Source organism: Castor canadensis, chromosome 9, assembly GCF_047511655.1.
Source record: "Castor canadensis chromosome 9, mCasCan1.hap1v2, whole genome shotgun sequence".
NCBI classification, from domain to species: Eukaryota; Metazoa; Chordata; class Mammalia; order Rodentia; family Castoridae; genus Castor; species Castor canadensis.
Genome location: NC_133394.1, coordinates 34,159,177 through 34,171,301, shown reverse-complemented (window position 1 = coordinate 34,171,301; position 12,125 = coordinate 34,159,177). Strand labels below are relative to the sequence as shown.

At 35.7% G+C, this 12,125-nt stretch overlaps 1 protein-coding gene across 3 annotated transcripts in view; it reads left to right on the top strand.

Moving 5' to 3' along the window:
- Ppp3ca (protein phosphatase 3 catalytic subunit alpha) overlaps window positions 1-9,558 on the top strand; it is a 314,520-nt gene extending 304,962 nt beyond the window's left edge. For 2 of the 3 annotated variants that reach the window (XM_074041434.1, XM_074041436.1), the window contains exons 12-14: window positions 1,381-1,478; window positions 3,827-3,856; window positions 6,959-9,558. In XM_074041434.1, coding sequence (XP_073897535.1) covers window positions 1,381-1,478; window positions 3,827-3,856; window positions 6,959-7,155 — 325 coding nt within the window. In that variant the 3' untranslated portion in view covers window positions 7,156-9,558. The remainder of the gene's footprint in view (window positions 1-1,380; window positions 1,479-3,826; window positions 3,857-6,958) is intronic. The other variant, XM_074041435.1, reaches the window with a different exon arrangement.
- The last annotated feature ends 2,567 nt before the right edge of the window (window positions 9,559-12,125 follow it).

The following is a 12,125-nucleotide window of genomic DNA, read 5'->3' as shown; positions in this document are numbered from 1 at the left end:
TCCAACAGGAAGGTGATAGTAGCCACATCTACCATTTAAATATTCTAGAAACCTCAGTAAGAGGAATAGAAACTACTTAACACAGATATCCAGGGTTTAATCATTTCAACATGTAATCAATATAACACTTATTAAATGGTGAATGAGATGAATTATTTAAGTGTGGAGTCTAACCTTCAAAATACTGAGTTTGTCTTCCATAGATTTTGTATTATTTTTTATTTGTATATTATTCTTTACTTTGAAATAAATATAACACTTATTAAAGAGGTATTTTCCATCTTTATCTTTCATACTAAGTCTTCAAAATCTGGTATGTAGCTCTTACAGCACAACTCAGACGAGCTATGTTTCCAGTAGTTAAGAGCCATGTGTGGCTAGGTTAGATAGAGAGGAGAAAGATCAGTCAGGGGACTGAAAATAAAATACCAGAGAACAGAAATTTAAAGTGCTAGGAAGCCTGGGGTAAGAAGACTTTTGAGGATGGTGGGTGTGGTCATTAGTGGGAACTATAAATTTGTGTGTGTGTGTGTGTGTGTGTGTGTGTGTGTGTGTGTGTGTGTGCGCGCGCGCAGTATAAATTTGTCCTACTTAGGTAGGATGGCTGTGTCTTGTGTGTGAAAAGACATGAGGTTATTCATAGGTTGTGATTATTTAATCCTTAGAATCCATTAGTAAATCAAAGTGATTAGTAGTGTTAAATGATAATAAGTAATTTAAATAATGCTTTACTTTAATTGATTGTAAAACAGTTGTCATAATGAATAGTAAAATAATTTTATATTAGCAAATCAGTGGAGAAAGTGGCTATAGAAGAAAAAGCTGTTACAGTTGCCTTATTTGGCTAGTTGCCAATTTGGTGTGTTTGTCATGTAATGTCAGAATTCCTCAACAATCCCCTGGAGTAGTTCCTGGTTCTCTAATCCATAGATCAGATTTTTTTTTTTTAAGTCTCCCATACACTGTGATTTTCCTTCCCATTTTGTGAGTCCCACTGATTGTTGCTAAGCCATGCTGAAAAAGGTACCTGTGTTCTCTCCACTGCTCACCTTGCATGTTTACTTGTTAGCGAAGATGCACAACAGACACTTCTACTGTGACACCAAAATTAGTTTCACTGTCTGTAATATGCAGAAGAAACTGCTCCTCCACAATTGTATAATGTGACTTTATCACACCAGTCACTTAATGGAAAATTACTACTATACGAATGTATGAAAATACAGTATATTTTAAGTAAACAAAACAAAGCAAAAATATCCAGGGAGCCAAATATAGCAGTAAATGTGAGTTTACTTATATGCATTTTTTTCTTCCAGTCTTTTTTTTTTTTCCAAAAAAGAAAACAAAAGTTAACTCCCTCCTCTTTGTGCATTCCAGAGAAGAGAGTGAGAGTGTCCTGACACTGAAAGGCTTGACCCCAACTGGCATGCTCCCCAGTGGAGTGCTTTCTGGAGGGAAGCAAACCCTGCAAAGCGGTAAGCAAGCCCTGTGGTTTGACCATGCGCCTAGAGCATCTTGACCCGCTGTGTCATTAGTGCCCTGTTTTATTCATTCATTGAAGCTCTGTGTTGGTCTTCAGTTCTTCTTGACTGGAAGAAGAGCTGAAACCCCTTACATTAGTTTAATCACTCAGGTCCAAAAGAATAGCACCCTCATTCACTACAATGTACTCTTTTCCTTTCCTCCATTCCTTCATTATTAATCCACAGCTCCAGGCCTACCTGTTAAGAATGCATTCAGGTTTGACTACTTGGAGCCACTCAGTTGCTAAAACCAACTTTTGAACTACATTTTTGATACATGTTCTGATTATTTATATGGCTGATGAAATAAATTTTCCATACTTTCTTTTCTGTCCCTATCCTTCATCCTAGAAGATTCAGGTATTTTTACAATTACTTTATTTAGAACACGTCTATGTGAAAACTAATGATCAACTTCATGAATATGGTATTGCTAAATGATCACATCCAAGCATCATCACAGTAATTTATTTTCAGATGACTTCATTCCAAAATCAGTGTCTTTGAGTTTCCACAAGAATTCAAACAATTATAAATAATGGTTCAAATATACATAGTATTAAAGTAAATTCTCTCTTTAAATTTATAGCCAGAAATTATCTTAATAACTTTATAGAAACGCAAATGTTTTCCCATCAAAATAAACATGCTCACTAAAACATTAGCATAAATAAAATGCACTTCTACGCAATTGATTGAAATGCACAGTTTCTGATAAGCACATTTTAAGACCCAGCAAGTGTATTATCAGAAACATGGACTACACTTCTTTTAGAAGGACACATTTAATAGTGGGCAGTACATAATTTCTAATACGTCAGTGCTGGTGTGGTTCATACTTTTTTGCTTTGCTTTTAAACTTGAGTTACTTAAGGTATTATAATTCTTTGTTTTGTTTCCAGATTATCACCTGTAACTTTAGCTTCAATTATTCAATTTTCTTTACTTTTACTTTATTTTGAAACTGTTAGTCTGTGTTATTTTGTGTTAAACTCACATACATAAACACCCAGACAAGTAAAAGACATGAGACAGAACCTCATTTGTCCCGAGAATATAAAAACTTAGTATATATTTTAAACCACATACAACTTCAGAATTCATGTCTGACTCCCTTTAATTTATGTAAAAGGGGAAGTAGTCAAAGATTTGCCATTTAGCCCTTTTCTTTGGTGGTAACCAGTCTCTGCTGTTGTCATTAGGAATCTAGAATGCATTGGAAGTAAATTATAGTGCAGATTTGGCAGTTGCTTTTTCTTTAAAACCCTATGAAAAAAATGCAAAGGGTAGAAGTTTAATATTAAACATTTTGGAGTTACAGAAAAGTTTTACATTTTGGCATTTAATTAAGTATCAACTAGCCTTAGTAACATAGAAAGAATCATGCACCTGTAAAGTGAGACTATAGCCCCTAAACTTATTTCCAAAATTGCTGATAAAGCAACGGGCATTTGATATTTGGCCTGTGAAATGCAGTGTTTCACATACGATCTTTCAGTATTTAGACTGCCTATTCTTTAAAATGCTAATAGAATTATTGCTGTTACTGCCGTGTTCCACTTGATTTGTAATACCTCAAAAACTTCATTTCTAAAAACAATATTCTCATAAGTAAAAGAAAACAGATTTTAAATTGGTCTATGTGGCAAAAAGAAATTCCGACTATGTCATTTCTCCTTTATCCTTTCTTCTTCATGGTCTTGCCATTGCTCACCCCAAATGCTTGTCTTGAAGGCATTATGTGCATTGTCAAGTTAGACACACTGATTTTATCTTCCTTTCAATTTGCATCCACCTGCCTTTCCATTCTAGTATGAAGCAATGCCCTTTAATATTAAATACTAGAAATTATCCCACTGACATCATGGCTGTGCTTCAAGTTTACCATTTTTGGCCTGGCATTGTTAAACTATAAATTGACAAGCATAGCAAAGGTTCCATAGTGCTCTGTGAGTCAGAAACATATTTTGGATTTACATAATCCTTTATCACTTCAATCTAAGTAAGAGAAAAATTTCCTGTTTTCCTAAAGGGCTAAATTGTTTTTATCATTTATTAGTAAACAAAAAAATAAAGCAATTTACTCAGATAGATATATCCAGCTCATAAATTAAACTTACCATTTTTTGTGGTGTTTTCTTCTTTCTTTTTAGCATTTCTGTTTTGTTTGTGCCAGAATCCAGCACTTACAGGAACATTAGTTCCCTTAGCTCCTTTGATGGTCACTGATTTGTTCTTAGAGTTAAAGAATCCTCTGCTCATTTTTCTCATTCATTTTGCACCCCCTTTCTTCTCTTCAGCTACTGTTGAGGCTATTGAGGCTGATGAAGGTAAATTGGCCAGTCCCCTTTCTGTTGTACCTACAACAGATAAGGGCTCTGCTGGGTGTATTCATTTTCTTTTTTTTTTTTTTTTCTCTTTTTTTTTTTTTTTTTTTTTTTTTTTTTTGCTGTAGCTTGTACAGAGTGTGTGGGTGTTGGGCTAACAGTTGTGGCTCAGTATTAACCAAAATGTTCTTGCTTTAAAGGGGAAAATGTCCTTCTATGGTTTGTTTGTTTGTTTTTTTTCCCTTAAAGCTATGTTTGACTTCTGTATATAATGAACCTAGTATAATCACAGAAAACAAAAGGAGTATATATCTTGAATAACGTGGGGTGGGGGTTATGGCAGCTGCCTTGACAAATAACATGTAAAACAATATGCTTTGAGCTGATCCATGTCCCTCCCTCAAATCACTTGTAGGCAGCAGTGAGAAGGAAAGATTTTAAATAGTTCGATTAATTCTAGTCTTTGGAAGTTTGTAGCCCAAAACATGCTGCTTTGTTGTAGTTCAACATTAATTTATGTCTCTAAAAAATATTCCAAGATGAGACAATGTGTAGAAATGAACACTTAGCATTATCAATTTTAACCTACTGGTATTTGTAGGACAGTTGGCACCAGCAAAATATTATAAGGAGTGTAGAAGTATGTAGTGGCTATAGAAGTGGCCAGTAACAAGAATAGTTAATATCAAGCTATCACTCAATTAATTATTGTCTGAGTGCCTGCTTTGTACCAGGTACCTTACAAGGTGCTACAAGGAAATCAAGAATTGAACATGTCCTTCTATGTCCTAGTATTGCTTAAAGACAGTAGACCCTTTAGAAGCTAATTTCTAAGTGAATGCTTTTAAAATACATTGTTATGTGAGAACTATCAAAATAGTTTTTAATATTATGTATACCATATCCTCTGGAAATTTTAAAAAGAACAATTTGAAGTTCCCCTTTAAAACAAAATTCTTCAGTTGTATTTTGTTCTTGCAAAATAACTTCATATTTTTCCCAAAATTATGTACCTGTGGTCCTTCAGTATGTTGTAAAAAGTGCCACTTTGCTCATGATTTGGATACAGTAGGGGAAATGATAGCAATGTAAGAGAAAATACAACTGCTTCTAAATAGCAGTGAAAAAACTGCTATTTATGTGGGAATTCTCTATTCCTCTTGGCAAATTCTAATCTGCAGTGTGCATTCTTGTTGATAGTTTGGCTGTTTTCTGTGGTTTCTGTGACTCTGTGTTGTGTTAAGTATACTACCAATGTAAATTGCTAATACCCATTGTCTGACCAGCAACTACAGCAGAGCACATTCTTCCATACCAGGATAGACAAAAGTGAATAGCAACAGAGCCCCATCCCAGAACTATCCACAGTTCCAGATAGATTTTTAATTTCTCTGCTCTGACCTTATTGGCTTTTAAAACTTAAAGATTGTTCTTTTGCTATTTAAATTAATAAAATCACTCTATAAATTACAATGATGACAACCTTGTATATTTATTAATTGTGATAAAATGATATTTTCAGTAGTTTAGAAAAAGAGTAGGGTACCACTTTGTGCCATTATTTTGTCCCTTAAAATAAGTGAATGAGTTTTCAGGGTGGGTGCTCATGAGACAGAAGTATAATTTGCAATTTATTACTGAATTATAGAAGAATTAAGAAGCTTTGCTTTGGGCCTTGGTCTTTCCCCATTTCCCCATCGTCTTCCTCTCACAGTTGACTAATCACCATTATGCTAACCTTTAAAATGCAGAGGGGAAACAGTCTTTTCTCATCTTATCATAAGCTTTTAAACAACTGTGTATATCTTTTATCCTTTAAGACTCTCATCCATACTAATGAAAGGCACTGCACATTTGTGTAGGAATGACTTGCAAAGTTGCAGCTTGAAACTGCTTTACTATTTTTTCCCCAAATAAGGTGGGGAAGATGAACGTACCATGAAATTGTCCTTAGTCATCCACGGAGATGCAGCCCAATTCAGCATTGGTGATTGGCCCTAAAATATCTGGCTTGCACTTCACAGGGAGTAAAGCAAACTGATGTCATTGGTTCCCCATTTATGTGTTTTATTTTCAGCTCAATGGTTGGTATACCCACTGAAGAAATCATTAAGTTTCTTGCATAAATGCTGTACCTATCTCTGAAGCACACTAAGGGTTACTAGGGGAAAAAAAATCAAGTATCATTGTACCCACTTGGAGAATTCCATGTTTTAATTGAATAGGCACAAAACCAGTGAATTCATTTTTTTCTAAAAATTATGAAAAGTATTTTCTCCTTGTTCTTCTTTCACCACCACTTATGTCTACTAAGAATGAGTTTTTCTTTTATTTAGGTGGTAATGGATACCAGATGAACATCAGTTTGACCTGTTCACTGCTGAAGGGCAGACAGTGCTTCTCTACTTAGTCATCTGATCTTGATTTTTCTGAGTTTCTCTTACCTTGTCTCCCACTCCACATGCTTCCAAAATTGAATATGGAAACAGGAATTCATAATTTCATTTTTTATGACACCATCAAGTTGTTCACTGAGGCTTTTGTGGGATTCTGAGATGGCAAGGAAATGCTCAAGTTAATTCCTTTCTTAGTTCCTTTTGCCTTCTGCTTTAAGCCTGTTGCAGAGTTTTAGGTGTAGCAGACACAGTGATTCCACAGAATTTGCCATTAATAGCACAAGAGGGGAGTAACATTGGGAATATGCTATAGTCTGTGTAGGGTAGGGCATTGGATGTGGTAATAATGCTAATCATGTGGCCAGTGATGCTGGTTCCAGAGGCCTAACCCTGGAAGCGCTTTTCCTCGTTGTGTATCCACTTTGGAGTTCTTTGATCTAAACCTTCACAAAGACAAGAGAAAAGCTTACATCTTAATATCTTCAAGAGGACATTTTGGTTGGCAAGAGACATTGGCTGTTTTCAAACCTTTGGTTATCTCCAAGTATGGTAAGGAGTCTGTTGTGTTGTGTTCAGGTCCCGTCATTGTTCTCCACTAAAGGATTCCCACTCACTTCGAAGTTTCTAACATCACCTGATGCAACAGCTGTGCCCTTTGTTTTCCTCTGACTAACCTTCGCTCTCTCTTTCTTAATGATTTTCTGTTTAGCTATCAAAGGATTTTCACCACAACATAAGATCACTAGCTTCGAGGAGGCCAAGGGCTTAGACCGGATTAATGAAAGGATGCCGCCTCGCAGAGATGCCATGCCCTCTGACACCAACCTTAACTCCATCAACAAGGCTCTCGCCTCAGAGACTAACGGCACGGACAGCAATGGCAGTAATAGCAGCAATATTCAGTGACCACTTCCTGTTCACTTTTTTTTTTTTTTTTTGAACTGCAGGGCATGAGGGGATTGCTGCATATCAGCAGTTGGATGTTCTTGCCTCTGATGGTAGCTTATTTGCTCTGGGGGCCAGGAATTGGATTCAGTTTACACTATCATTTAAAAAGAGGGAGAGAGATAATAAACTATATTTTGGTGAGGGTGGTGATTAAACACCTCTTTTGGGTATGCCTTTTAAAAATGCTTATTAGGGAAAAAATTTTAAAAAAGAAAGCTAATGCTAGTATATACTGCAATGTTAGGGGAATGAACATGTTTTCCTATTGCATTAGGGATTCTAGATAGGTTAATGAAAGGCCTTTTATTCTGTTACTGGACATGAAAACTTTGTCTAATTTCTTACTATTGTACGTTTACAGTTGCAGCACTAAAAATGGATGACATCAAACATTTTTAACAAAAATGATGTACAAACTAAATAAGGACTATTTATTGATAATGTTTTGCTACTCTTGTCAGACAATGGCTATAAACTGAATTAGGCAGTCTTAAAAAAAAAACAGAAAAAAAAAAAAAAGAATGTTGCAAATTTGTCAAAATGCCAAAAAGGACAGTTTAATTTTGTACAGATTATGCTTACCTCAGGTTTCTTTAGTGTGCTTGAATGCCCTTCTTTCCATATAACACTTATTAATTTGGCAATGAATATCTTTTCATTTCTTTAAGTTTAAAAAAACTGGAATAATTACACCTATCTTTTTGCTGTTTATATTTAGGGGTTTTTGTTGATAAATCAAGTCTTGGTTGTGGCTTGCTGAATTAAATATTTATGAGTGGTGCATTTTTAAGTATAGTGAAAACAAGACACCATATTAAGTACAGTGATAAAGCATCTATATTCTGTAAAAAAACAAAATCTGCCTATGCATGTTTTTTAAGAAAAAAAAAATGGCTGTATCGGCCTGTATGGGACTGTAATGCGCTTAGTGGTCTGACATATACTGGAAATGTATGTATACTGGCGTACTTTATATTCTCTAAAATGCTTAATGCCTTTGAAATTTTGTAATCAAAGAAGCTTTGAAAAAAATCTAAAGGGGAGAGTATTCTTAAAAGTTTTTAACATGAGCTTGTCAGTGCACACATAGATGGTTAGCATGCTTAGCAAACCTTGTGAAATTTAATTGAGTTTGTAGTTACATGTGAAACTCTAAATGCATGGTAACTGTTAATGTCATAATGCTTTAGTTATTTCGTTCTGTTCTGTCATGTGCCACAAAATACGTACTTTTTCACTTTTTTCCCTTTGTATATCAGTTACGGGTTACAACTGGTTCATTCTGAAAACAACAACAAAAGCAAAAGTCCATTCATATTTTTTAAGAATTGTATAAGTGCCCAAGTAATTCACTACAGCCTAAAGCCTTGCCTTTGTAATTTGACTTCTGAAATGTTGGCAATCAAAGCATGCACTTGTAACAATGACAAAGAAAAACCATTTTCTATTCTACTCAATAAAATGTGCATGAACTTAAAGAACTCTCATCCTTTCACTGAGTCTGCTGAAGGGATTTTTTGTGCACAACTACCACCACCATGGTGTCCTCTAGGTGCTGGCCCACCACCACACAGCACAGTTCCTTTCACAGGCTGCTTTGAAGGGCCTTGTGATCTGAGGTGTGGTGCCAACTTCTGCTGTAAGAATGTTGGTGGATTTGTGTCTCAAATCAGACAAGAGAAGTCTACTTAAAGAGCAAATGCCATCTTCTGGCTCCTTCAAATATGGGAGCCAGTTAAGAAACCAGAGCATTCCTTTTTATTGAAAACAAAATCAATTTGTTATCAGGTTGTTTCAGTTGTATTGAATGCCCAATCTGCTAAAGCAAAAAGAACTAGGCTACTGTGTGCATTTCCATCAGAGAAGAGAGTTGCATTTGTGTTGATATGAAATTTGTATTCCTGTGCTTCAGCTAATCCCTAATCACCCAAAGATTTAGCATCCACCAAATTTCAATTTGTTTCTAACATTGTTCATTTTAGTGCACTTTGTTATATAATAAAGTATGCCTGTTATATTAAATAATAAGAATATGGCAATTAGTGATAGAGTGTACCAAAACAAAGATGTTCTAGATATATTCTCTGATGAAGACTATCCAATGTTTATTTTATTGAATCTAAACACTTTTTCCAGTGGATATTTTCCCATCCTAAAAAAAATGACACCCAAGGAAAATATTTAGATGCAACTTACTAGAATGATGTGAAAGAAATGGTAATTCTGATACCAAGGTGTTTATTTTCTTTCTTATAATGCAGAGAAAATATCCTGACAAAAAAATCATTTTTTGGATTCCTTTCTTTTACAATTGTGCTAAGGCAACTATGGCATAGAAATAAACATTTGACATTGAAATAAGCAGTTGATGTGAGTATTGCCTGGTCTTTCTGGTCAATAGCTAGGAAAGTAATTCTGTGTTTTTTGCATAATAATTTGATCTGTCAAAGAAATCAATATAAAACTAAGTTTATTTCCCCAAGAGGGACAGTGGTTCCAAATTTCAATTATGAAATCTATCTCCTTAATTTTTGGAGAAACTACTATTGAATCCTTGAGTTGCTTTTACCAGTGAACTTTTGGTTATACATAAATATATGCACACACACACACACACACACATTCCTTTCTATTGACTTCCTTTGCCCACCCCCAGGTGATTTACCTCTCATGAGGTTCCAAATTAGCACTGAATTTTCCTCTAGCCTTTTAAGGATTAAGAGGTAGATCTGATTGACCCTGGATCAACAGTTTTTTCTTGTCTGAAATAACTCCCACCTATATTGTATTAATTATTTTGTTCTATTTTGTCATGTGCCACAAAATGTGTACTTTTTTCACTTTTTTCCCTTTGTATATCAGTTGACAAAAAGAAAGAAAACTCTTGAGAGACAAAGCTTGCATAATGAGAACCAAATGGAACATCTCTACCTGTTGACTTTAGCATGACTTAGGGTAGCCATCAAATCTGGAGGCTCTCATAGCATCTGCCCAAAACATGGTGCCATGGTAATGTGAAGGAAGGCTCTATAACCATTTTGACATGAAACGTTTGCTTTCCTCCTACCCATGTCATACCCGTGTGAGATCACTTTTTGTATGCATCCATTTTTCTACCCATAAATCAGGGCCTCCAACATGTAGCCACCACCATAGGCGGGACAGTGTGCATGGTGTTACTTAAATGTGTCACACTTTCACTCAGCTAACTTCATGTCTCTGACTCAGTGGATTCCTCTGTCCGGGACCTTTCAGTTTGCCCTGCCTGCTGTGTGTCAACTTTTTTTTTTTTTTTGATGGGCCTGGGGTTTGAACTCAAGGCTGTACCATTTGAGCCACACTCCAGCCCTCGACATTTCTTCAAGACTGGGAGCCCCTTGAATTGGACAAATCTGAGACCTCCAAAACTAAAGATACATCCTCCTTTTCACTTGTTGTTACATGACTCTACTCTGTTTATTCCACAAACAGCAAGTTTCTGCCATGTACCTCTCACTGTTCTAGATTCTTATTTTTTCCACAAAATATGTCTGGCAATCTTGACAGCATATCAGTTTTCATTATAATTTTAAATGTCAGCATTCTATCAAACAGTGAGTCAGTGTCTGGCTTAACACTGAGTGCTTTTCACCTGCTACATGGATATTCCTTTTGAATATATTTTAAAGTAATGTTAACCAGAAAAGCTTGACTAGACCCTGTCATAATAAAGTCATTCTAAAAACATGCCTGCATAGTAATGAGAGGCACAAAGTCAGGAAAGAAATGTACCTATTTCTGGTGACTGCGTTTTCAAGAGACAACATTGATAAATTAGAATGCATATTGGAGAACGGAAACCCAGCAGGAGAGAGTCTGTTTTAAGAAGAGAGTAAAGAAACTTGAAAGGTGAACAACAGGCGTCCTGATAGCTATGCTATTGAGTGGTAATTCCAGAAGACATTCTTTAAATCAGAAGAATGTCCATAAAGTAGAAGCGGTGAAGAAATGAGGCTGGTTAACCACAGAGTAAATGCCAAGAGAATACCAATGTCCTCTTCACTGGAAGTGTTGAAACTTAGGCAGATTTAACTCGCTGCCACAAATGCCTCCTGTTTGATGCTACATGGAGGGAGCTATGACTAGGCATGTTAGAAGGGATGGTCTTCAAACATAGACATGCACCTAAATAATAACCTTCAATGGGAAGACTATCTGTTCAATTATTCTTTTGAAAGAAAAGAACTTGATTTGAAAACTGTTCACTAGAAACTTTGTGTTTATAGGAATAGTGCCATGGGCTGAGCTCTCTGTACCAACTAAAGTAAAGATTATTGCATATTGAGTGGCTATAGAAGATACCAGCTAAATTAACAAACCTTTAAATTGATAATTATTAGCTTGGAATAAAGTTAACTTAACTCCAGTCCTATGGCATCCTTGTCAAGTTATACAGGTTGAGTATCCCTATCCAAAATACTTGAGATCACAAGTGTTTTTAGATTGTGTTAACATTTACACAGACTTCTGCTGTGCATACCTTATCAGAAAATGTGAAATGAATGTGTTATGTACCTCTGCTGGTTCTGATCTAGAGTTGGTCCTGGATCGGAAATTTTATAGCTATACAAATGTCTGTATGTCCTTGAGAAATTTAATAAGGTTTTTAGACCTTGTTTTATCCTTGTTCAAATGAAGGCTTTGAGACTAATTAATTCCAAAGTTTTTCATGGGAATCAAGAGAGGCGATGTAAATACAGTACTTAGCATGGTGCCTGGCACAGAATAAGCACTCAATAAACTTTAGCTATTGTGGTACTTGAATACTTAAATAGCCCATAGTTGAAGAGTTTGTGTATGTCTGTTGGTGGGTGTGGAGAGTGTATGTGTAGTTGGAAAACCCAACTAGCAGAAATGGCATTTGGGTCGAACCTGCCTAGGAGGATGGA